Source organism: Mercurialis annua, linkage group LG5 (genome assembly GCF_937616625.2).
Source record: "Mercurialis annua linkage group LG5, ddMerAnnu1.2, whole genome shotgun sequence".
Lineage (NCBI taxonomy): Eukaryota > Viridiplantae > Streptophyta > Magnoliopsida > Malpighiales > Euphorbiaceae > Mercurialis > Mercurialis annua.
Window position 1 is genome coordinate 13,493,126 of NC_065574.1, and position 24,890 is coordinate 13,518,015.

Below are 24,890 nucleotides of genomic sequence, written 5' to 3' on the forward strand. Positions count from 1 at the left end.
CTTGTTCTTTGCGAATATTCTGAAGAGGAAAAAATGCACAATCCCTTCATCATCCATTCTATAAAAGCAACCACAAAATAAAACTATGTCATATGTTTCTGAAAACTGTTCACATTATGGACACCATTTGCATAGGACCTTTATTTCAGTAATAAAACGCCAGAACAAGAAAAATATCACTATAAACAAGAAGAATGTCCAATAAACTTGTCACTGCCACTGCTCACGCCTCTAAAAGACATTAGCCAAATTTGAAATAGAACAAAACCATAGATAACTAAAGCAAAAGGCAATTAAATTCATGAAATTAATTGCAGCAACATAGTGAAAATTATCGAACAAAGGATCAATTCACCCCCTCAACTTGGCACAAAATATCAAAAAAGTCATTCTCGCCGCTTTTGGTACAAACTAACCCATAACTTGCGTTTTCGTATCAAAAAAACCCGCAACTTGTATTTTCATATCAAAAAGATCCCTCAAGAGAGTGGGATTTACTAATTATAATTTTTAAATGTAATTAATCCTAATTAAATCCTAATTAAATACAATTAAACCCCATTTAACACTAATTAAACCTAAATAAACCTAATTCTAACACATCGGAAACCGCCACCCGCCGCCACCGAAATTCACCTACTTGTTCATCCCAAAAGGGATGAACAGATCTATTTGTTCATCCCTTTTGGGATGAACAGCGTGTGTTCATCCCAAAAGGGATGAACTCATTTTGTTCATCCCTTTTGGGATGAACAGCGTGTGTTCATCCCAAAAGGGATGAACTCATTTTGTTCATCCCTTTTGGGATGAACAGCGTGAGTTCATCCCAAAAGGGATGAACTCATTTTGTTCATCCCTTTTGGGATGAACGAACTGTTCATCCCAAGAGGGATGAACAGATCTGTTCATCCCTCTTGAGATGAACAGCTCGTTTGTTCATCCCAAGAGGGATGAACGAGCTATTCATCCTTTTTGGGATGAACAGATCTGTTCATCCCAAAAAAGATGAACAATCTGTTTTAGGTTAGTGGTTGGTGGCCGGAGAAGGGAAAAAAGAAGGAGAAAGAAGAAGAAAAAGGGAGAAGAAGAAGGGGGAAGAAGAAGAAATGGGAAAAAGAGAAAAAAAGATCCCTTAAATTTTTATTAAAAATTCAATTAATTACTGAATTTTTAAAAATTAAAAGATGTAAATGAAAATTAAATTTATTGAGAATTAATTTAAGAGATAAATTAAATATTAAGGGTCTTTTTAAACTTTTTTCATTTTTTTTATGGAGAGTGTAACACACTTGCTTGGGTGAGAGTGGGGGAGGAGCTTTTTGAGCTAAAAACGCAACTTTTGGGTTTGTTTGTACCAAAAGCGGCGAGAATGACTTATTTGATATTTCGTGCCAAGTTGAGGGGGCGATTTGATCCTTTGTTCGAAAATTATCTATCAACTGAATGACAAAAAGAAAATATTTGGTGTATAAAAATGGTATAACTAAACTTTTGGTGTCTCAACTTTTTAAAATATGACATTTTGGTGTCTAAACTAAAATTTATCACAAAGAGGTAAGCTAACTTGTTTAAAAATTACTAGTTAGTGTATTGTGCCGGTTTCTGACAGAATAGGTGACCTGGAGCACGACGTGGCTTTTAGTTGCAGAGAAAAATAGATGACATGGAATTGTAATTTTTATTTTTCGTTTTATGGAGACATGTGACAAACACATGACCTTGTAAATGACCTCTTATACCCCTAAACTATTGAAACGGGACTGCGTTCTGATTGAGTAAAAAATTGAAGTGAAAATTAGGTTAAAATTACTGTCTGAATTGAACCAAAAAATTGAAGAAGAACGAAGATTGAACAGGAACTAAACCGCGTTTTCTGGGTTCTTAGAAGAATTGTTGTGCGCGTTTTGGGAACAATTTCTTGTTCTTGTATGAGTTGTCTCCTATAATGACGAGGTATGTAGATTTTATATGTAGTTTAAAGAATTTCTGAATTAAAAAATGTTAGTGTTTGTGTTTATAGTTGTTTTATTCGAATGGGATTGGAAAATGTGTGAATATATGTATTTTAAAACCCATTTACAGTAATTTTATATTGAATTGCTTTTTTATTTTTCAGTGGTAGGGGTGTTGTTGATCTTAACTTTGGGGGTCATTTTGTTGGGGACTTGAAGGGTAGTGAAAAGGGTTATGTTGGGGGAAAATTGTGGCATGTGGATGTAGATTTTGGAATATTCTCTCTTGAGTGGTTGACTGATGTTGCACAGACAGTGTTAGAGGAAAAAAAAATGAACAAGATGCACTTTAGGTATCCTGGCAGATCTTTGGCACATGGGTTGAGGCTGGTGAGTTCATGGTCATTTGTTGACATGGAAAGCTTATTATTTAAGCATAAAGGTATAGAGGTTTACATTGAGCATCACGAGGAAGGGGGACCAGAGGGTGGGGGACCAGAGGGTAGTATAGGTAATGTACCTAATGATGAGGGCATAAATGACATTTACAAAGAGGGAAGCCAAGCAGAAGAGATAAGGCTTGTAGATGTGGAGGTTGGACCTATTAATGAGGGTATTAATACTGAGAATGAACACCATGAAGTTGGCTCAACTATTAGATTAGAGGAGAATGAAGAGGTAGTAGGAGATGGTGAAGCAATTGGAGATGATGAGAATGTTGAAAATGTGGAATATGATGAGCCTTCTGACGAGGAGATTGTGGACTGTGCTTTTATGTCCAGTGGTGATGAAGAGTTAGTAGATTCTAGAGCAAAGCTAAGGGAGTTCAAGAACAAGAAGAAGGAGATTTATGATAAAATTAAAGCAAATAACACCAATTCAGAGGGGGAACCATCAGTTCAAGCAGCAGCTGAGGATCAAGTAGCAGACCAGGAAACTGGAAATGAAACTGACTACTGGGATTCAGATTCAGAAGAAGAATGTTATAGTCCAGTGACCACAGATGAGGAAGATGGTGATCATGCACAGAGAAGAAGATCTGCATATCCTGTGTTCAAGAGCAATGCAGCTAAGTTATCATTCTCATTGGGTATGAAACTGACTGGACCAGCACAGTTTAAGGAGGCCCTTACTAAATTTTCAATCCAAGAGAGAAGAGAATTGAAGCTTGTCAGAAACACTAGAACAGAAGTTAGAGCTAGATGTGCTAGAGCTTCTTGTCCTTGGAACATATATGCATCAGAAGAAACAGAAACCAAAGCTTTCTTAGTGAAAACTTACAATCCAAACCATACCTGTTTGGTGACATTCAAGAATAGGAGAGTTGGAACCAAGTGGTTGGCTAAGAATTACCTGAATAAGTACAAGTGTATAGGTCACATGAGGTTAGTTGACTTAAAATCCCTTATCAAGACAGATCTTAAGCTAGACATGAGTTTGACCAAGGTTTCAAGGGCTGTTTCTCAAGCTCAGATATTACAGGAAGGTGAGATTAAGGCAGAATTTGCTGTGCTATGGGACTATCTTGGGGAGATTATTAGGTCTAATCCTGGAAGCACAGCATTAATGAAGGTTGAAAGACCTTTGCCAGAGTCTCCACCAGTTTTCAAGAGGCTGTTTATTTCTTTTGATTGCTTGAAGAAAGGAATGCTGCATGGGTGTAGAAGGGTGATTGGGCTGGATGGTTGCTTTTTGAAAGGCCTTGTCAAAGGAGAAATTTTAGCTGCTGTTGGGAGGGATGGAAACAATCAAATGTTTCCTGTGGCATGGGCTTTAGTAGACACAGAAAGGAGGGAGACATGGGATTGGTTTATCAGATTGCTTGCTGATGGTCTTGAATTGGGTACTGGAGCAGGATGGTGCATTATCACAGACCAACAAAAGGTACTCATTCTAACCTTTGACTTACTGATTGTTTTGTATGCTTATTTGTGTTATATGCTTATTTGTGTTGATATGCTTATATGTAGGGACTGCTGGACTCAGTTGCTGATTTGCTGCCTAGAGCTGAGCATAGGTGTTGTGCCAGACACTTATATGCCAACTGGAAGAAGAAAAATGGAAGAAGAGAAGATCTGCAGAAGTTGTGGTGGAGGTGTGCAAAATCCTCTAATATGCCAGATTTTGACAAAAACATGGAGGCAATGAGAGCTCTTACACAGAAGGGGTTTGATGACATGCTAGTGACACATCCAAGGCATTGGTGCAGAGCATACTTTACAACTGAGGTAAAGTGTGACATTGTAGACAATAACTTGATAGAAGCATTTAATGGGAAAATCATAGAAGCTAGGACAAAAAATGTTATTTCTATGTTAGAGGACATAAGGTCTTTGGTTATGAATAGGCTGCATACTAATAGAGACTTGGCATCTAATTGGATAGGAAACTTTGGGAATAGAATTAGGAAGAAGCTACATGACAGCAAAGTTCAGAGTGAGGCATGTGAGGTATTGTGGAATGGAGAGGATGGGTTTGAAATAGGCCACCTAGGAGACACATATATTGTTAATTTGAAAACTAGGACATGTGCTTGTAGGCAGTTTGACTTGACAGGGATACCTTGCCCTCATGCAGTATGTGCCATAGAGTACTTGGACAAACCCAACATCACACCTTACAACTACATTGATCAGTGGTTTACAAAGGAAACTTATTTGAAGGCTTATATGTATATGATGCAACCCATGAATGGTAGGAAGTTTTGGAACAAGAGTCCTTATGACCCACCTCAGCCCCCTCCATATAAAAAAATGCCTGGTAGACCTGCCAAAAATAGAAGAAAAGAAGAGGGTGAGAGATCCAGTGGGTTTAAATTGTCTAGAAAGGGTAGGGTGATGACATGCCAAGTCTGTTTTGGGAAGGGTCATAACAGGAAAAAATGCCCTCAAAGACAAGATACAGGGGCTCAAGTATCTGGTACAGGGGCTCAAGAAGCTGGTACAGGGGCTCAAGAAGCTGGTACATGGGCTCAAGAATCTGGTACAGGGGCAGTAGACTGTAATACAGGGGCTCAAACACAAGGAACTGGTGCATCAGAACCTACCTTACCCTCTAGGGTTGACAAGTTACCTGTAAGTTGTTTTTGGTGCTTAATTGGTAGTTTATACCTTTTTTATGTGTTATTGATATGGACTCTTTATTTTGCAGTTTGTGAGAGCAGGAAATAGGCCACACCCTGATGAAGCATCACAGACCAATCCAACCATCACTCCTAGAGATTTTGGCAAACATGTGAAAACATTTCAGAGGAAGACTCCAACTTATATTCCAGGAATACATACACAGCCTGCCAGGGGATATGGGGTATACAATGACTTTCACACAAACACTTATGTGCAAAATGTAATTATCTTGTTTATTGTTACTTATTTGCTTTAACTTTTTGTGTTTTGTTGCTGTACTTGACTTATTATGTGCAAAATGTATATGTCTTTGCAGCCAAAAACAACCAGTCAAAGGGTAACTTATAAGGAAGGAGTGAAAAGGGTTGGAGGTGAACCTGAGCCTCTTTTCATGACTAACAGAAATCTGGCATTTAAGAAATGGGGTAAACAAGCTGCAACTACAAGTGAAGCATCACAGAAAAGTACACAAACTAAAAGACATGCTTCTGCAGCAACAAGAGTCAACAAGAAGTCAAAAAAAAGTGCTTCAAACCCAACTGTGACTGCTGAAGAGTGTACCAGGTCTAAACCACCTCCAGATACTTTGCCAGAAGACTCCATTGCTTGATTATGTATTGAACCATTTTATCTAGCTTAGGTTGTTGCTAAGTTTTTTGCTTACCTTGGGTATATGTCCAGGTATTTTGATTTTGTTGTGACTGCTTACAAACAGCAAATGTCATTCTTCTTTTGTATTAAACTTCACTACTTATTATTTCAAATGTGAAACTGCAGTTGTTAAATGAATTATGTGAGTAATTTGATTTTGTTGTATGGCTTTTTGTACCTTTTTTTCCACGCATTACATTGTTAATTCTTCGAAATCTGTTTATTGCTAACATAATCTCATTCAGACATTTCATCAAACACTTATACCAAAAACAGTTACACAAAGCAAATTTCCATTAATTTCAGCAAACAAAATCTGATACACCCAAAATACTACATAGTTCAACACATTTCACAAATCTAACAATACTACATACTTCAACACACCACAATACAGATCACTTAAATATAAGAACAAGAATAGAAAAAATTGCCCAAGCCCATAAAAATTTCTCCCTTTTCCAGCTACTGGCAAGTTCAGCTTCCAATCTTCCAATCTTTCTTAGCAATCCAGGTATAATTCGAGTAGCTCTCTCGCACATCTCATCATCCATCCATCTGAAGTAGCTGCAATCTCCCATCTCACATGTCATGAACTTCCGACCCGGATTTTTATTCGTCCATGAAGTTCTCTCTATGGTTCTTCTGTCACAATAACAAAGCTCCATTTTTTGAGGTAACAAGAAAGTGAAGAATTGCAGAGGTAGAAGAAGAGCTTCACCACAAGAAGAATTGGCTGAGAAAGAATTATGAATGTCTGATATTTACCCTAAATTTTTTTACCGTTGCAAGGGTTTCTTTTGTCATTTTCAAATTACCCAACCCCTAAAATCCACGTCATTTTGTGTTTTAATTAAATTGCCCACGTGTAAAATGATACCTGCCACATACCCCACGTCTTTAATGGCTACCTGCTAGAAACCGGCAATAAACACTAACTAGTAATTTTTAAACAAGTTAGCTTACCTCTTTGTGATAAATTTTAGTTTAGACACCAAAATGTCATATTTTAAAAAGTTGAGACACCAAAAGTTTAGTTATACCTATAAAAATCATAATTAAACGAAATGTAAATTTTCAAAATTTCAAAGAAATAAAAAAAAAACAACCTCGACAATTTTTACCTCGAAAAATTTAATATATAAGCTTAAAATTACAGATCAGGCAACAATCCCTCTTTAAAATAACAGAATTGAAAGTTTATATAACTATAACCCTAAAAATGAAAAAAGATCAACAACAAACAAAAATAATAGGATCTATGAATCGGAAAGAAAGCAAACTGAATAAATAAATAAACGAAATTGAAGAAAGGAAACATGTATCTATATAATTTGAGAGAAATAGTAATAAGAAAATTGACGTGATTATGCTTTGAGAATGATACTTAGTAAGAAATGAATTATTTCCTCATTCATAATTTTTTTTTTGGCAAAATAGCAATTTTATTAATTTCGGTAAATAGAAGTACATAATGTTTGTGAGAACTAGGTAACAGAAATTACAATAATAACTCCTAAAAAGGAGGCTTTAAGGACTTTTTAGCCACTTCATGGGCCATCCAAGTACACATTCGCTTAACATATGCAAAGTAAGCGAACGGTATAAAAATTATGACTTCTATTATTGAAGGAATATCTTTCTCAACTTATTCCAGTGTCTTCGCAACTTCGGGTGATATTATTCCTGAAAGACAACGAGAACTACAATAAGTGATAAAACTCGAAATATCCATACAAATTATACCAACAACTGTTACTATATTATAACTGCATCAGAACTTATCTTGAACATTGCAGACGGTAGAGGCCTTCATCAACGTACTTTAACCTCAAAAGGAGTACAATATCCTCACAAGAAGTACTTTAACCTCACAAGGAGTACTTTAACCTCACAAGGAGTACTTTAACCTCACAAGGAGTACTTTAACCTCACAAATTGAAATGACAAATTTTATGTACCTAATTGGCTATCCCATTTTTGTAATGAGCGACCAAAACCAATTTTAAAATAATCAGTTTTAATTTAAGGAACCTAAATAAACATCACTAAATTTATAGGATTTTTGACATCAATGAAACCCTTTTAAAACGTTTAAATTTGGAAGTATGTCAGAAATATAATTTAATCAATTAAAGGGAGTTGCACAAACAATCCAATAACTAGAACATTCAATTTAAATTTCAACACTTCCATTACATAACACAAAGGATGCATGAAACCCACATGCTTGCCATCATCGTTAATTGTTGAACTTGATGAGATTTTGATTATATCACGTGATATCATTAAAAACCGAATGATTTTTGCCATTCAATAATGATAAAAGGCTATATCCTTTTAAATTTGTGTTCATATGGTCTCCATCTTACCAAAAAAAATTGATCAATTTCCTTATGATAAATTTATCTATTTTTTGTTCAATAAATAATTATAAAAAATCTTAATTAGACCATTGATCTTGTCCATTACTGGAGATATTAAACTATTTCAAAATAAGTAATACAATTTGAAACAAAAGAAAATAATGTAATTGTGCTTTAACGAAATATGCAGAATAAAGTTTTGAAATCTAACACAATGCATATTTAAATTCACAATTTCAAAACCATTGAAAATGAAAAGGCAAAGAAAACTCATCTGATTGGGATTGAGTAGGGCCAGAATATTCAGTTCAGTCCATCACCAAATTGGTATTTGTGCGTTGCCCATAGTTTTTTCCGATGACGATGATGGCAAATCATGGCGGTTAGGGTTTGCAATCTCTCATTAAGAATTATGGCGGTTAGAGTTTGCAATCTCTTCCCCCTCTTTCACTGTGTGTGATGAGGAATTGAAGATGAACTGGAAGAAGAAGACGGAAATGAGAGTGAGCGAATCGGAAGATCTCATATTGACTTGTCCAGAAAATGCAACAGAAATTAATTTTCATGATAAATGAAATTTGATGTTCCCCATTCAAGAGATTGTCCAATTCAAGAATAGCTTTTGTAGTTGAAAGAAAAATCAAGGCGCTCCCAAACCATCATAGTTAATAAATTAGAGAAGAAAAAAAAAGTAAGTTCTCTTAATAAATCCAATCAAACAAGGGAATTATTGCAGATAACAAAACAGTTCAGAGATAATCACGAGTCAGAAGTTCCTCATTCATAATTGACTATAGTTAAAAAAGGATATTCTTGTCCTATTTTTAAATGAAACTTCCGTGCTTTATCATTTTATGTATTTATGAAAAGTGTTTTTATTTTTTGGGAGATTCTTGCATTTTTTTATGTACTGATGTATTTATGAAAGAAAGGGACCTATTTGGATGATTTGTGTACTTGGCCCGTCAAATTTAGCCGAAACCCAAGCCAATATTAGGTATACTTTTTTACTTAAAAATTCTCAAACCCAAAAACATGACCTAATTCTGCACATATTCAATATCTAAGGCTGATTTTGATTATAAAAATGGGTAGTTTAGCAAAATATCTTAAAAAATTAAAAATATTTGCAAAATTTAACTCATAAAGTGAAAGTTTCCAAACGTACCTAAATCCGCAATTTTAAACAGTTGCAAACAGTTTTAAAAAACACAATTTGAAACCGTTTTACAAAACTTTTCGCATACATTTTCAAATAGAGTTTCAAACGGTTTCAAAAAAAATACAATTTAAAACTGTTTTATAAACCGTTTCAAAAACAGTTTATAATAGGGTTTCAAACGGTTTATAACGGTTTATTTAAAAATAATTTAAAACCGTTTTCAAAAACAGTTTCAAATAGAGTTTCAAACGGTTATTAAAGATCAGTTTCAAATACAATTTCAAACAGTTTACAGAGTATTTTTACAAATTTTCAGAGCAAAAAAATAAATTTTCAGAAAAAAAAGGTAAAAAATTGCATTTTCAAAAACGGAATATTTTTACAAATATTTTTAAAAAACAGAGTATTTTCTGCAATTTCCCTATAAAAATTAGATGAGATTTTTACATATTTACTTATAAATTATTAACAAAACATATCTTTGATATAATTTTTTTTTGACATAATGTATATCTGCGTACACTATCACATTTGTAATGATTAAATTTTTATAGTAAAATACTTCCACACTGAATCCTTATACTATCAATTGCAAATAAAGAGTCCTTCCCTATATTTGTCCGTAAGAATTGGAGGAAAATACCTAATTTGAATGAAATTAATAATGTAGGGATTAAATACGGAAATTATTTTAGTAATTGTTTTGTTATAGTGTATGGAACCAAATATGTATTAAATTAAAATTTTAAAAAAAATCACATTTTCTTTATTTAAATCTATTATTATTTTTATTAAAAAATTAAATTTTTACTCTAACTATAGGAATTAGCTATTTTTGAAAAATCAATTATATTTTTTGAGTCCCTAGGAAGAACGTATGGTCGGCAATTGCCCACCTTATAATTTTGAGTCTCTTTAAAAATATTAATATGGAATTGAAAAATATAATATTGTCACCTTAAAATATAAAAGTAATGTTAAAAATTCACCAACTTTACACGTTTTCTCAATTTAATCATATTCTTTAAAATTTCTCATAAAAATACACCAACCTTCGTTTTTCCCAAATTTATACACGGTGCTGACGTGTCACACATTTGTTCGTGCAACTTACTAAGGTGTAAGTTATTTTTATCAATGAATGACTGATACGTCAGCACAGCATCCTTTATGAATTTGAGAAAAAAATAAAAGTTTGTATATTTTTATGAGAAGTTTTAAAGAACGTGATTAAATTGAGAAAACGTATAAAGTTGGTAAATTTTTTATGACATCAACCTTAAAATACATAATTTACACCTTAAAATTTATTTTGTCAACTTTATTTATCTTATAAAGTTTCAATACAATTTTTTCAATTGTCTTCTATCTCACAATTTAATCATAACAATTTTGATTTAGTTCCGACTTAATTCTAGTAGAGATTTTCTCAACCTGTGATAATCACATATCCAAAAAAACTGCTCCAAAACTGGTTTCTGCAATTTTGTCTCTCTAATAATTTCATATTAACCATTTTGGATGTAAATTTATAATATCCGTTTCAGTTCGAAATTAATTATGAATGATTATTTCAATTTTAAATTTACAAGTTTGCAGCAAAAATAATTCTATGTAGGGAAAATATTTTTTGTATAAGAAAAAAAATGTATTTTTTATAATATTTTCATTTTAGTTTCATATAATAATGAAGTAACTGATTTGCAAATAAGAATAAAAAACATGTTATAAAAGGCATATAAAAAATCTTCAAATCGTTTTTATAATCTTTTCATAATTTTCTTTATGTAATTTAATTTTTTTTATAATCTTCTCATAGTCTTTTTAAAATATTTGCATAAATGATATAATTTTTTTCTAACTGTTTTAAAAAATAAAAAAACATATATGATGAGACATTTATATAAATTCATTCTCTTAAGTATTTTAAAATAATTTTTTTCCTCTTCTACCAATGTTCTTAAACATAAAATTCTCAAGCTTTTTTCCTCTCTCACCAATGTTCTTAAATTTCAATTCGTAATACGAATTTTTTAATTTTTTGTTAAAATTCACGGATAAATTTTGATCTATTCTTTTTGCTGTTAATTAAGGCTTATGTGCAAGTTGAAATTCTATAGAAAAATATAAAAAGGGCAAAAGAAAAAAAAATCTATTCTATATTTTTTATAATTTTTTTATTAATTTAATCTTATTTCATAATTGTTAATGTAAATATTTTAAAAAAATTAATTAAATTAATTGTTTCACTATGTATGTACTTTCTAAAAAGTATACAATAATAAAAAAAGGACAAATGACGAAAAAATATCAATATTTTGAAAACAATTCATACAAGTCCTTCAATTTTATTTGTATCGTCCTCAAACGCAGCATTTCATTTCAATAATATCCCACCCTCAAAAGGCACACACTTTTGCTTATATGCCGCCTATGTGAAGCTGACGTGGCATGCCAACATATGCCATCATGGAAAACACTAGGTTAAAAGTGCAAATAAATTCTTAAATTTTTTACAAAATATATATAAACTCAAACTTTAGATCGTTTCAACTTAACTTTTAAAATTAATTAAAAAAATAATTCATTCAAACTTAAATAAATTTATTAAAAATTACCTGGTTTGTTCTTAATTTTTTATCGTAGCCCTCCAACTCTCACCACCGACACAATTTTTCGGCCGCCACCCCGGTTTTTCGGTCGTCCCACGACCGCCGCCGAATTCTTTTTTCAAAAGGTCCAGAAAGAATATTCTAGAAGACCTAAGAACGTTAGGAGAATACAGATAGTTAGTGGTGGCGGTGGTGGGGGCGGTCGAAAAATGGTGAAGGCGGCCGAAAAACGGTGGTGATGGAAGTCGGAGGACTACGACAAAAAAATTAAGAAACGACTGGGTTATTTTTAATAAGAATTGTATTTAATTAATCGAAAAATAGAGAAAATTGTATTTAATTAATGAAAATGTTTGAAAATGAGTTATTTGATTCCAAATCACAAGTTGAAAGACCGGTTTGACCCACTAGTCATAAAATTAGTAGTAAACCGGGTTTTAGAGTATAATTTAGAAGCTTAGGGATATGAAGAGAAATACATATAAAAGTGAAGAACTTAAATGGAGAATTAGCCTAAAAGTAAATTGGTGAAGAAAAAAGAAAAAGAAATAACACCATGTTTGAGAGAAAAAAAGAAAAGGAAAGAGAAGAAGAAAAAAGATGGGGAAGATAGTGGAGAAGACTAACAATTACCAAACTAACACCAACAAGAAGAAGAAGGGCCGTCTCTCTCTCTTAGATCGTCGAAAAAAGCAGCAAAAAACCCTTCATTCTTCACATAATTACAACTCTGCCACTCCTCCTCCATCTCTCCGTCGATCCACTCGCCACAGCCCGACAACACCGCCACAAACCAGTTCCTCCTCTGCCGAAAGCGAACGCGGCGAGGACGAGGACGAGGAGGAGTCTGAGGAAGATGTTGAATTGAAAAATGGGAAACGACGTCGTGAGAAGAAGCTCAAGCTTGTAGTCAAATTGCCTCCTTCTAAATCGGAGGTTTTTAATGATGATGATGATGGTGGTGATGATGATGATGATGATAATTTGGAGCCTGATGAGGATAAAACGGCGTCGGTTGATGGACAGAGGAAAGTTAATTCCGTCGCGGATGGATGTGTCACTAAAAAGGTAACTCTTTTTTTTGTAGATTTTAAATTTCAGTTAATTTTGTTATTTGGAAATGGAAAAAGCGCGAAACTTTTTGTAATTTTTAGGACAGCTTTTTATTCATTTCACTTTGATTAACCAACTCCTTGTAATAATAGATATTTTTTCAGATTTTCAGTAATAATAAGTGCGTTGACTTAGTCGTCAACTTCCTTTGTAATTTTCAAAAATGAGATTAAACTGTCAGATATTTTAAATTATAAATAAAAATTTATTGTTACTGTATATCTTCATTTTTAGTGTTTTTTTTTCGATTTAAGCACAATCTAAAAAAATATCATCTCGCGTTGTTTGCGTTTAATGCGTTATTTTCCATAAAAATGATGTGGCTTTTGGCCGTGTGATCAAAACGATATCGTATAAGATACATAGACTAGATATGCCAAAAAAATAAAATGGCGAGATATATGGTGCTACGTTTTCTAGACTGTGCTTAAATAGGAAAAAAAAATGCGAAAGGTGGAGATATATAGTAAAAACAACCCTAAATAAAAAGACTAATAAACTTATATTTTCTTATATTATTTTTTCTAATTTTCTTTAATAATTTTTTTTATATTCATTTTTGGCGCTTTGAACTCAACTTTACTTGGCCTTAAATAGCTGCTTTACTGGCTTATATGGATGTTTGGTCACTTATTATTACTACTATGGTAAAAAGAAAAAAGAAGTGATCTTTCTGCTTTTGTAAATTAATTTTTCAGGAAGATGATGAGACTGTTTCAGCTGCCAACCCAACAAATAATGTACAAGGTCAGTTACTAGATGATAATCTTCAATGCCCATTTGCTTAAAAGTGGTAAATTTATATAAACAAAAGATTGTGGTGTAAATGTTTTTTATGGTTCATTTATGTGCAGACTCGGGATCCTCGACTCCTTTACCTGATAATAAGCTATTAGTACTCATCCTTGATAGACTTCAAAAGTATGTTTTGTTGTTGATTCGTTCAATATGGCTCTTTTTTGTGTTAGTTATTAGTGTGAAGTGATGTGTTTTTTGGAATATCAACACGATTGCAGGAAGGACACATATGGTGTATACTCTGAACCTGTAGACCCAGACGAGGTCTGTATTAAAAACAATCTGTTGGGTTTATATATTTTGAATGTAAGACTACTATCTTTAACCATCTCATACTATTTATGATACTTATGTAGCTTCCAGATTACTTTGAAGTTATTGAACAGCCTATGGATTTTGGGACTGTTAGGAAGAAACTTTCCAGTGGTGCTTATGGAAACTTGGAACAGTTTGAGGTTTGTTTAGAGCTCCTTTTTTTTCTTTATATAATTTACTATTTCCTTTTGTTAGAATTATAAGTTACCTTATTTGCTTATTTTAGCATCTTTAATCTTAAAGATGTTGATGCGTAATTCTCCAATGAATACATGATATGTACTAACAATTGATTTCATGATTACTTATCATCCATTTGTCTACACCTTTTACACCATAAACTCTTACTCCTTGCCATGATTCAGAGACAAGTTGATGTTGACACAAATGATATAGATGTTTTTTTTATTATTATTCTTGATAGTGAAGTATTTTGAATTTTCTCTTCCTTTACATACTGAAAAGAAATAAAACACATGCTTTGAGAAGATGGCCTGAAAAATGATTTAAATGTTTTTTGATTTGTGGAGTACAGATTGAAATCTTGTCTCGTTCCCTTGCAGAAAGATGTCCACTTGATAAGTTCCAACGCAATGCAGTATAATGCCCCAGATACCATATACTTTAGACAGGTACGTTCAGCCCTTAAACGTTCTCTTTCATTGTTGAATATTAAAGAAGTTTTGTCTGAATTATTGCTGCTGTTGTCAGGCACGAACTATACAAGAGTTGGCGAAAAGGAATTTTGAAAATTTTAGGCAAAACAGAGATGATAATGAACCAGAACCTACAGTAGTGAGGAGAGGTAGACCACCAACCAAAAATTTGAAAAAACCACTTGGCAGGCCTCCACAGGATCGTGCTGGTTCAGAGTATTCGTTGGATGCAACTCTTGCTACTGGGGGAGAGAGCGCTATTGATCTTAGAAAAGGGCATCATGTTTCAGACAAGTATGGCTTTCCAGATTCATCAGGACGATCTCATGGTCCTCGCAATGATGAGAGGAATGACGAAGCTACAGGTTTGAAACTTTCACATTGGATTTCTCCCTAAATTCCTCATCTGTTGTCATATGATCTGAGAAAAAGGACCTTATGTTTCAAAGTAGAGAGTCTTGATTTCACTTGTATTGCAGGTTCTATGGTAAAGGGTAACTCATTGGAGTTTGGGAAAAGGCAAGTTGTAGTTGATGAGAGCAGGCGTAACACATACAAGCTACTATCAGCTGGTGGACGAGAGCCATCTGTGCTGACTACATTCGATTCAGAGAGAAAGCAGCTAATGGCTGTATGTATATCATTTTTTATTATTATTTTAAGTCATATATATCATTATTTATGTTCTTTTGCGTATGATTTAATATTAATATAAGAATACAAAATGAAGTTAGCCATGCATGTGACCCATACATCATCAGAAAAATACAAGCAAAATAAAGAAATATAGGTTATTTAGCTTGGTACTGGATTCTGATCACCTTTGATGCTAATTCTTAAGTTTCAAAGAAATGACTGGGACAAGAAGTAATAGTTGTAACATTATTTCTTAAGAAAATTTGCCAAGCATTTCTGTTAAGAATTTACCTTTTGAATATAATCATCCAAGTATCCGCAACTGCCACATTATACGCTGCCAAATCATTTGAAACGGTCCATGCTTTAGTAGTTTAAGTGATCGATGTTGCTTTCATATGAACCAGGTAGGACTTCTGACAGAGTATGGTTATGCATGGAGCTTAGCTCGATTTGCTGCAAAAGTTGGCACTGTTGCTTGGCAAATTGCTTCAAACAGGATAGAGAGGTCTTTGCCACCTGAGTTAAAATTTGGGCCTGGATGGGTTGGAGAAAATGACATTCCACCTCAGAGGACATTGCTTCTTTCTTTGAACTCCTCAGGTCTACCATCACCATCGTCTCCTGTAAATATGGGTGCTACATCTTCCATTGTTGAATCAAAAGAAAAACTGTCACTAAAGCCTGAAAATAACATGACACGGAATATTAAATCTGAACCTCTAGCAGAAAGAGCAGAAGCACTTGACGGATTAAACTCTCAAGGTGGTTCTAATGTGGTGAACAGCAGTGCTAGTATCAGGCGAAGGCTTTCCACTCAGATTCGTCCTGGAATTAACGGTTTCAACAACATTACATCAGCTCAGATGATTGACAGAATCTCTAAAGCTAATACTAACTTTGTCCATCCACCGACTGCAAACACTCGAACCTCGGAAGATTTCAAGCTCTCAGAGCCCTCCAGTGGTGCACAACCTAATGGTAGGAATGAGGAAATGGAAGTTGTAAGACCATTCCGGCCAGGATCATCACCACAGCCAAAATCGGTTTCAGGTTTGTCGCCACAGCAAGTCCTACCTGACCTGAATGCACTATCACAGTCTCCAGGTTCTCCTAGTGTTAGATAAATATGTGAAGATAATAATCTGTTCCAAGGCATGTATCTATTGCCACTATCCTAAAGCTATTATTTACCTTTAGGATACACTGAAGCGCTTAGAAAATATTTGCAGAAGTGTACAAGTGTTGTGAATTAATTTCTGCAGAAATCCGGTAAAACAATTCTGCAGAAAACTAACTCATATATTTTTATAGGGCTAAAATAGTTATCATTGACTTCCACATCTCTGCAATTAGATGTATCATGTCCATTTGCTTGTAACCTTAATACATAAATATAACTTTTATTTGATAGATGTGTCTATTGCTTGGCAAACCTTGCAGAAAAATGTACTACAAATTAAGGCTTTGTATGGGTCTTGGAGATCCACAAACCCCAACTGAAAACAGAATTCAGAATTAAAAAGTATATACTGACCACTGACATTTTTAAAACCGAACCAATATTCTTATTGGTACGATTCCAGATCTTAGGCTATATTTGGTTGATGGAATAGATCCGAAATAGAATAGATATTTCGTATAGAATAGTTATTCCTTGCTTTTGGTTCATGGAGTAGTAACTTTACAAAACAGAATTCCAAAGATTGATTGCTGATTGATTGTTTTTTGGGTTTAATTAGCTTCTTGCTGATTTGGGTGAATATATTTTGTGATTGGGAGGGTTTTGCTTTTGCACCCTCAATACTGAATTTTCTTGTTATGCAAGTTTTCCAAAAATGGCGTTGTTTATCTACAAAAGAATGAATTAAAAGAAAAAACAAATCTCACGTCCAATTTTAAGTTAACATCAGCATAAACATATGTTGTCAATTTTACTAATCTTCATACAGTAATGTAGTTGATTGAGGATGTAATACAAGTCACCTGCTTGAGGATGAGACTCGTCTCCAGCCACAAATCTATGCGCCTTGCTACCAATATGTACTAAGCTGTAACCAGCAACAGACCTTACTCCTCTCTCCCTGCCTAATAGTCTTATCCTACCTGCATTATCCCACAAGCCACTCGCCGCATATATGCTTGATGCCAGTAAATACCCAGCTGAGTCTAGAGGTTCAACCTCAAGAACACGGAACGCAGCTCCTTCACCGAGCTTAGTGTTCCCATAGTTTCTGCAACCACTCAATAAAGCACCCCAGACACTTGCACCACTCTTGAAACTTTCAGGCATGATCCTGATGAATTCCAATGCAGCATTGAGCTTTCCTGCACGACTTAACATGTCAACCACACACGAGTAGTGTTCAAACCCGGGTTCAACCCCGTCTTCCTCAATCATTGATTTGAAAATAGAGAGCCCTGATTCGACTAATCCACCGTGACTACAGGCTGTAAGCACTGACAGATAAGTCAAGGCGTTGGGCTTGAATTTATGCAATTTCATTTCAGAAAGTGAAGCCAAGGCTTCATGAGCAAGACCGTTTATACCGTAAGCACCTATCATGGCACTCCATGTCACAATATTTTTCTGGGGAATTTGATTGAATGCCTTTCTTGAGGCTTCTATTTCCCCACATTTAGAGTACATGTCAAGAATTGCAGTTCCAACTGTCACTTCTTCTGTCAAACCTCTTCGAATCGCAATCGCGTGCGCCCACTTTGATCTCTTTAATTCGGCTGCAACTGAGCACGCCTCGAGAAGATTTAAGACAGTAACTACATTAGGATTCTCTGTTGTATCGCTCATATTTCTAAAGACAGCTATCGCTTCGTCAGGCTTCCCGCAATGCGCAAACCCAGCAATCATGGTGCTCCACAGGATTACATCTCTTCTCCTCGTCCTAGAAAAGATTTTCCATGAAAGTTCAATAAGATTGCACTTGGCATAAGCATCTATGAGCGAACTAATCACAATATCATTCGATTCAAAACCACAGCGGGTAGTTACACAGTGAACTGCTTTGCACTGATAAGGTAGAGCAAAGAACTTGCATATTTGAAGACAATTTGCCAATGTCACTTCATCTGCTTTTATACCCTTCTTTTCCATAGAATAAACCAGCGATAGAGCTTCCGGGAATTTTTCATCAAGGATTAATCCAGATATCATAGAATTCCACGAGACATTATTTCTTGTCGACATCTCGTTAAAAACTTCAAATGCAGAATCCACATGTTTACACTTAGAATACATATCAATCAAAGAATTCTCCACAAACATATCACAATCTAAACCTCTTCGAATAGACAACGCATGTACCAACCTTCCCATAGTTATGTTCACTAAACTAGCACAGGCTTTAAGAACACTGACCGTAATCATTCCGTCTGGCTCAATCCCAGACATGGATAACATCTTTTGAAACATCTGCAATCCACCCTGAGCTTCCAGGCTATGGACATAGCCACTAATCATCACACTCCAAGAGATGACATCTTTCTCAGGCATTTCATCGAACAGATTTCGCGCATATCCCATATCAATATCTACATAAAAGCACAAAAATGAATTTTGAATTGAACAACTAGCCCAAAAACCACTCTGAATTACATAACCATGTATCTGCCACCCTTCTGGCTTAGCTCCAAGACTACGACAAGCTTGAATAACAAGCACCAAGGAAGAAATATTGGGTTCAAATGCATTAACCCTAGCATTTCTAAACTCCCACAACCCTTCCAAGAAATGACCATGATGGAGATACCCATGAATCAAAACATTCCAAGAAACCGAGTCTCGGCTTCTCATGGAATCAAACACACTCACAGCAGTTTCCAGCTCTCCACATTTAAGGTAAAAGCTCATAATAGAGTTACCAATGGAAGTAAATGAATCAAATGCTGTCTTGATCAGACAACCATGAAAACACTTACCATTGTTCATGGACAAATAGGAACATGCTTTGAGAATATGAGGGAACAGAGTGACATCAAGCAGATGAGGTTCTGCATTTTTTATTACATGAAACTGTGAGATTACTTCATGCCATTTTTCACTGGATGATAGCTCTTTGATTCTTGAAATCCAACTTGATAGCTTTGGATTTGATAGAAATGCGGGAATACGCATTGTTGTCAAGATGATGCACTGATTGGCTCGTTATCATACCGTAATAATCACTATATATATTGGCTTTAAGTATGAAATAGCCACAATAATAGTACTGAAGCAAAATCTAAAATGGAAAGAATTGATTACTGAAGAAATTGAAAATGATAATTTGATTCTAATATCTACGGGAGAAATTATTCACTTATGTTACAAAGTTGGAGATAAGGGTTATCAAACGGTACATATTTAGACCAGTAAGACTTGTATTTAGCAATAGCTAAATTCAACCATGGCTTGTAGTTTCCATTGTAATGAACTACTGCAGCATTCTCAATCGCGGTTTGGTTGAGAGCAGGATCATAACCAAGTCCCAAGACATGCCAGCTCCGATCCAATGGAAAAGTTAGCTTATAGAAAGTGATCAATCCTGGTGGTAATGTCCCCAACTTCCAGAGTGTTCTGTCCTCATTCTGCAAATTCACAACATCCATCAAATGTTAACACAAGTAACTTGGAAGCTAAATTAATAAAAACGGAAATTGAGGTTACGGTAAAGTAATCATTTTCCTAGTGAATTTTAAAACTCGCTGATTCCATGACTTTTAGGTATTAGATAACTAAAATGCTCCTTCAGTTAAATAGAACTAAACAAGAAGGATTTTACTAATATCTAAAATGCTTCCGTGATACTGTATACTATTGGTATTTCAAACCCCAACATAAAATGCTCATATGTGTATTTCAGACAAGAAAAAACAAAAAATACTTACCAGATCTTGCCAATGATGATAAATGCCAGTGATATTTCGCCTTTTCCACTCCTTCAAGTCAAAAATATTCATGCCGAATGCCCAACCACAAGCGTCCGAATTAAAATTCTCATAGATTTTTGGATTAGAGAAATTAAGATACTTATCAAACCTATGAAAGCTCTCCTTACAAGTCTCCACTGCACCGTTAACCATTCCTTGCAGATCAATAGACCAAAGTGGTGTCAAATCCTTCTGAACTACAATATCATCATCCAGAAAGAGGATCTTGTCTAACTTTGGATAAATTTCAGGGAGGTAGAATCTGAGATGATTGAGCATAGATAAATATTTTGGATTCCTGTATTTTAGATTATCAGACCCAGCAGAAAGAGATGAAGGATGATTTGCTTTGAAGTAGTATTCCTTAATCCTGGCAGATTCAAGCTGACGTATAACGGAACAGTAAGATGAATTCAACCACTTAAAATCAGCAATATTCTGAACTTCAACTGTTGCTTTTGCCGGGGGTGTCATAATAAACCACATTTTCATTGCAGCGAAGTTCAATTTATCAGTGACTATGTGGAAAACGTGCTTCTCGGGATTCAATGCATGAAGCACGGTGGAATTGACAACCACAGATGTAGCTAGTACATTATCAGAAAAGATGGCATAGTGGTAAAGAGAAGCATCAGCTAGCTTCTCTTTGTTTGTATAATCTTTATTTTGATGACCTTGCATGAAATACTCACTTGCAAGTTGCAATGGAAGGCAATGCAATGGTTTTGGAACTGTTTTGGCAGCTAGCTGAATCAAGAAGGCACTCTTCTTCTTCAGAGCATTAACATTCTCTTCAGTCAACTGAAGCATGGCTCGCAGCTTCCTTGACATAGTAGTACATTCATATAATCGATCCTTTGCTATAGAGAGCACATGACCCATTGCTTTTGCTTGAGCAAGTGCACTGGATATTAAGAAAAAAAACATAAGTTGCATGAAAACCAAATACTGAGGCGTGACTGGTAGAAAATAAATGCAAGAATCATGGAGTAGCTATAGTACCTAGGGTGAAGCTCGGCATCTGATGTAGCTTCTCCAATTGCGTGTAGACTTTCTCTAGAATGTTTCATAAGTGAGTCATAAAGACTGGTCTCGTTATTGGACTTGGCTATATTCGCATATGCTTTAGCCATTATAATCTGGTCCCGTGTCAGTTTCAGCATGGAATCAGAATTTGGATTCTCAAAATCTCTCCTCCATATACTGTACTTTTCCTTGACAGTGGTATCCAGGCTTTCAGAGCTTTTTATTGCAGATGCTCGTGCATGGTTGTCTGCTTCCTTATCTTGTTGTAGTAGCAAAGCAGTTCGGAGGTCCTTTCTCCTTTTTCGTAGTTCCTGAAGCACATGAAAAATTGTCAAACAGCTGATTTAACTACAGTTATCATAAATAGTAAGCAGAATTTAAGAAAAGGCTTGATAGTTCACCCTCCGCTGCAGCTTCACTGGACTTATTGCCAACTTAGGAAAATGGTGGATCCTAGAATCCTCGACGTCATCAGTAATTTTATTATCAGATGCAAACGAGTTTTCCACAATCTGTGAGAAGCAAGGGGTAAAAGATAAAAAGCCCATTAAGATGAATGAATTGAAAATTTAAGTAATGATATCCATTAACCATAATTATATAACAGAATAATTATTGAAGCTTTTCATTTAATCATCTTTCAGACACTGCTTCCAAAACTATTTAAATTGATATTCATCTTATGTCACAAAATCATTGTAGATTTCTTGAACTCGATATACACTGTAAATTCGTTCAATAGTTTCTACTGAAATATCAATGATAAAATCACTATGTTTTACCTGGGATGCCTTTTGCGTACCATTGTTATTAGTTATAGGGTTTTTCAGGATCCATGAAGCAGACAGGTCCTTCATTTTCACCCTCCTTATCTGAATGCTACCGGAAGTGTCACTGTATGTTGCAATAATGTCAATATCCTGGATAAAACTAAGACAAATAAGTATCAATATTAACAGCTAGTCACGGCTAAAATACTAGTAATTACCTTATCTTCCAAAGTATTTCCAGCTCCCACTCTGACTTCAGAAGGACGGACCTGATCCTGTGCACCCATGAAAAAACAAATTGGAACAAATGTGCACCCAGCCACCCACAATAAATCTAGATAGTCAATTGACACAGAATTGTATTTATCCAAATATACTACTCCCTCCGTTTTTTTTAGTTGTCAATTTAGCCAAAATTGTACATATTAAGATAGTGGGTGCTTTGTCTTAAATTGTAAGAGTAAATACTAGTATAACCCTCTTAATTAATAAATGCATTGTAAATTGACTCATAGAGTAATTTATTAAGAAGGGTTAAATTTGGAAGATAATAGCTAAAATTACATTGAAATCCTAAATGGACAAGTAAATAAAGACAAATACATTTTGCTAAATGGACAACTAAATAAAAACGGAGGGAGTATTAGATAAAAAGCATTTAAAAGTTAAATACAATGCATGCTTGATAACGTTTAACAAATCAATATAGATACAGCCACAAAAAGTTCTTTTTTGCAACTACATTCACTTCAGAGTTCAGAGCCAAATAGCTAAATCATGGTATTTTCCAGCTGATAAGAAAATAGGAAGTTTATTAGGAAGGGTATTACATTATAGAGAAAAAGGTGGAAGATTTATCCATCCAGCATGAAGAAATAAATAACATATACAAACAAAACCAAAAAAGGGTATTAAGAACTCTTTTCAAGTTGATAACAAAGATACTCCTACAAAAGCTCACACTTGCAAATAGAATGAAAGGAAAGCTCTAGATTATTAAAAAAAATAAAATTTAATTCCCCCTCGATTAAATCACAAAAAAGTAGATGAGAAGTTAACTTTTCCACCTAGACCTCTCTACTTCCTCAAAAAAAAGGTTCCCAAAGGCTATAAACAAGTCCAATGCTCTTTAAAACAAACCACACAAGAAATTCTAGGGTGCTCTAGCCAGCTCGCATCACCAAAACAACTAGTCTATGATTAAACCCAGGAAAAGATTAGCTTTAACAAAGTAATTATATCTAACATTTATATGATGAGCCCTTTAAATGATAACACAAAAAATTTGAATAAAAGCACTGATAATGGAAAACAAGACGTACATTATAAGAAGAGCAGAGTATGGTAGAGTCGCACATAAGGCATTCAAATGAAGCGGAAAAACAAAATAAAAACAGAAACACAAAAATGAACAGAAATTCATGTCTTTCAAAATAAATAGAAACTATGAAACCAAATGATGGAGTTGAAAGGATAAACAAGATTATGCAAATGAATAAAAGCAAAGATAAGGCTCAAAATTCAAACCTTTTCATCATCAACGTCACAATCATGCAGAGGATGATTTACTCGCAGCTCTCGTTGACTGAAATACAGAACAAAAATTAAAAAAAAAAAGAAGAAACAATAGAGTAAACATCCAAGACCAAGAATACAACAAAATCCATCTCGCCCTACTTGAATCAAAAAATAACAATGGTATGTTCGGACAGTCTAAAATGTAAGAATGCAATTTCAAATTGGTATGCAAAAAAACTATACAGTTTAAAAATGTGAAATCCAATTATATAAACTACTACCAATTATACAAAAAAAAAAGTGATTAGCTACTGTAAAAAATACCATACATGCGAGGATTGAGCAATGACTCTTCTGTCGCAACGAGTGTGAAAAGCATAACCTGTAATTTTATAAGAAATCAACAGAAAAACAAACAAGAACAGTTCAGAATTGATGATTCATCAGAAATGGAAGTTAAAATGAAACAAATAACTTAAGAAAAAAGAGTAATGAAGAGATATATACCAGTGCGATTAGTAAAAGATAACGGAATGGCATATTATTAACTTCCATTAAAACTGAAGTATACTGCAAGTCTGAATCGCCGTCCGTATGTGTGAGTTTTGGTGATCGTGTTTGTCTCCGGTGCCTTATAATTGTTTCAATTTATCGAAGTTCTCGTGCTTATCCATGGCGTTTCTTCTTTCTACCTCCCTGGAGGATTTCGCCAAGGTCAAACCTCAGTTTTCTTTGCAAACAAAACAATTTCGAAATCAGTGATTGCTGTAATGAGAGCGCCGATAGAGTAGTGTTTGTCGTTGACGCCTCGATTCTCTCCGATCACCGCCACTGATCCTCCTACTTTCTCCGATTCCGCATTTTACTCTTTCTCTACTGCTTAATTTGTTTTCAATTATTTAATTTTTTTATTCTCATCTAGTCTTAATTTGTTTTAAAATGAACAAAGAATCATTTTACCCCTTCTACTTGGCACAAAATATTAACAACGTCCAAAATTGGAAAACCGAATCACTTATACTCTGAGCTTGTCAAAATCCGGTCAAAAATACCCTATTCTGACATGGCACCTTAATTGAAGAGCGAATTTCTAACTAATCATAATTTACTCTGATTAATCATAATCAAATACTAATTAATCGATTTAAGTGGCAATATGCCCCCTAAACTTGTAAGTAATGGACAATTAACACATAAATTAAATTTGTGGACAAATTAGTACAGGAATTTGGTGATTATGGACAATTTGCCCCATTTTGGTAAT

At 34.4% G+C, this 24,890-nt stretch overlaps 4 protein-coding genes across 6 annotated transcripts; 2 read left to right on the forward strand and 2 right to left on the reverse strand.

The window, feature by feature from the left end:
- The first annotated feature begins 1,489 nt into the window (after positions 1–1,489).
- Positions 1,490–5,839, forward strand: LOC126680332 (uncharacterized). Its single transcript, XM_056105861.1, has 5 exons — positions 1,490–1,953; positions 2,117–3,836; positions 3,923–5,026; positions 5,103–5,297; positions 5,394–5,839. The coding sequence occupies exons 1-5, from the start codon at positions 1,946–1,948 to the stop codon at positions 5,685–5,687; spliced, it is 3,321 nt and encodes a 1,106-aa protein (XP_055961836.1). The 5' UTR covers positions 1,490–1,945; the 3' UTR covers positions 5,688–5,839.
- A 6,592-nt stretch (positions 5,840–12,431) lies between these two features.
- On the forward strand, positions 12,432–16,799 carry LOC130014551 (uncharacterized). Its single transcript, XM_050375447.2, has 9 exons — positions 12,432–12,936; positions 13,680–13,728; positions 13,836–13,902; positions 13,998–14,043; positions 14,136–14,234; positions 14,658–14,726; positions 14,806–15,115; positions 15,230–15,381; positions 15,794–16,799. The coding sequence occupies exons 1-9, from the start codon at positions 12,469–12,471 to the stop codon at positions 16,511–16,513; spliced, it is 1,980 nt and encodes a 659-aa protein (XP_050231404.1). The 5' UTR covers positions 12,432–12,468; the 3' UTR covers positions 16,514–16,799.
- Positions 16,800–17,253: 454 nt separating this feature from the next.
- On the reverse strand, positions 17,254–19,522 carry LOC130014723 (pentatricopeptide repeat-containing protein At2g17210-like). Its single transcript, XM_056105761.1, has one exon. It carries the CDS (start codon positions 19,516–19,518, stop codon positions 17,296–17,298), a length of 2,223 nt encoding a protein of 740 aa, XP_055961736.1. The 5' UTR covers positions 19,519–19,522; the 3' UTR covers positions 17,254–17,295.
- Positions 19,523–19,619: 97 nt separating this feature from the next.
- LOC126680327 (probable galacturonosyltransferase 3) lies at positions 19,620–24,535 on the reverse strand. 3 transcript variants are annotated; one of them, XM_050375440.2, is made up of 9 exons: positions 24,134–24,535; positions 23,956–24,008; positions 23,636–23,693; positions 22,327–22,383; positions 22,121–22,258; positions 21,740–21,850; positions 21,315–21,649; positions 20,271–21,216; positions 19,620–19,970 (listed from the first exon to the last, which is right to left on the reverse strand). In XM_050375440.2, exons 1-9 carry the CDS (start codon positions 24,179–24,181, stop codon positions 19,695–19,697), a joined length of 2,022 nt encoding a protein of 673 aa, XP_050231397.1. In that variant the 5' UTR covers positions 24,182–24,535; the 3' UTR covers positions 19,620–19,694. The 3 variants fall into 3 exon arrangements, with proteins under 3 accessions (XP_050231397.1, XP_055961737.1, XP_050231402.1); XM_056105762.1 differs by lacking the exons at positions 23,956–24,008; positions 24,134–24,535 and having other exon boundaries at positions 22,121–22,232; positions 23,636–23,662; XM_050375445.2 differs by lacking the exons at positions 22,327–22,383; positions 23,636–23,693; positions 23,956–24,008; positions 24,134–24,535 and having other exon boundaries at positions 22,141–22,232.
- Positions 24,536–24,890: the final 355 nt, after the last annotated feature.

What these genes read in the sequence shown, in the direction of transcription:
- LOC126680332 (XM_056105861.1), top strand. An exon ending in TTATCACAGACCAACAAAAG is followed by an intron (nt 3,837 to 3,922) that starts GTACTCATTCTA and finishes GCTTATATGTAG; the next exon opens with GGACTGCTGGACTCAGTTGC. An exon ending in CTAGGGTTGACAAGTTACCT is followed by an intron (nt 5,027 to 5,102) that starts GTAAGTTGTTTT and finishes TTTATTTTGCAG; the next exon opens with TTTGTGAGAGCAGGAAATAG.
- LOC130014551 (XM_050375447.2), top strand. Translation starts at nt 12,469, where the DNA reads ATGGGGAAGATAGTGGAGAAGACTAACAATTACCAAACTAACACCAAC. An exon ending in ATGGATGTGTCACTAAAAAG is followed by an intron (nt 12,937 to 13,679) that starts GTAACTCTTTTT and finishes TTAATTTTTCAG; the next exon opens with GAAGATGATGAGACTGTTTC. An exon ending in AGAGAAAGCAGCTAATGGCT is followed by an intron (nt 15,382 to 15,793) that starts GTATGTATATCA and finishes CATATGAACCAG; the next exon opens with GTAGGACTTCTGACAGAGTA.
- LOC130014723 (XM_056105761.1), bottom strand. Translation starts at nt 19,518, where the DNA reads ATGCGTATTCCCGCATTTCTATCAAATCCAAAGCTATCAAGTTGGATT.
- LOC126680327 (XM_050375440.2), bottom strand. Translation starts at nt 24,181, where the DNA reads ATGGAAGTTAATAATATGCCATTCCGTTATCTTTTACTAATCGCACTG. An exon ending in ATCTTTTACTAATCGCACTG is followed by an intron (nt 24,009 to 24,133) that starts GTATATATCTCT and finishes ATAAAATTACAG; the next exon opens with GTTATGCTTTTCACACTCGT. An exon ending in GTACGCAAAAGGCATCCCAG is followed by an intron (nt 21,851 to 22,120) that starts GTAAAACATAGT and finishes TGCTTCTCACAG; the next exon opens with ATTGTGGAAAACTCGTTTGC.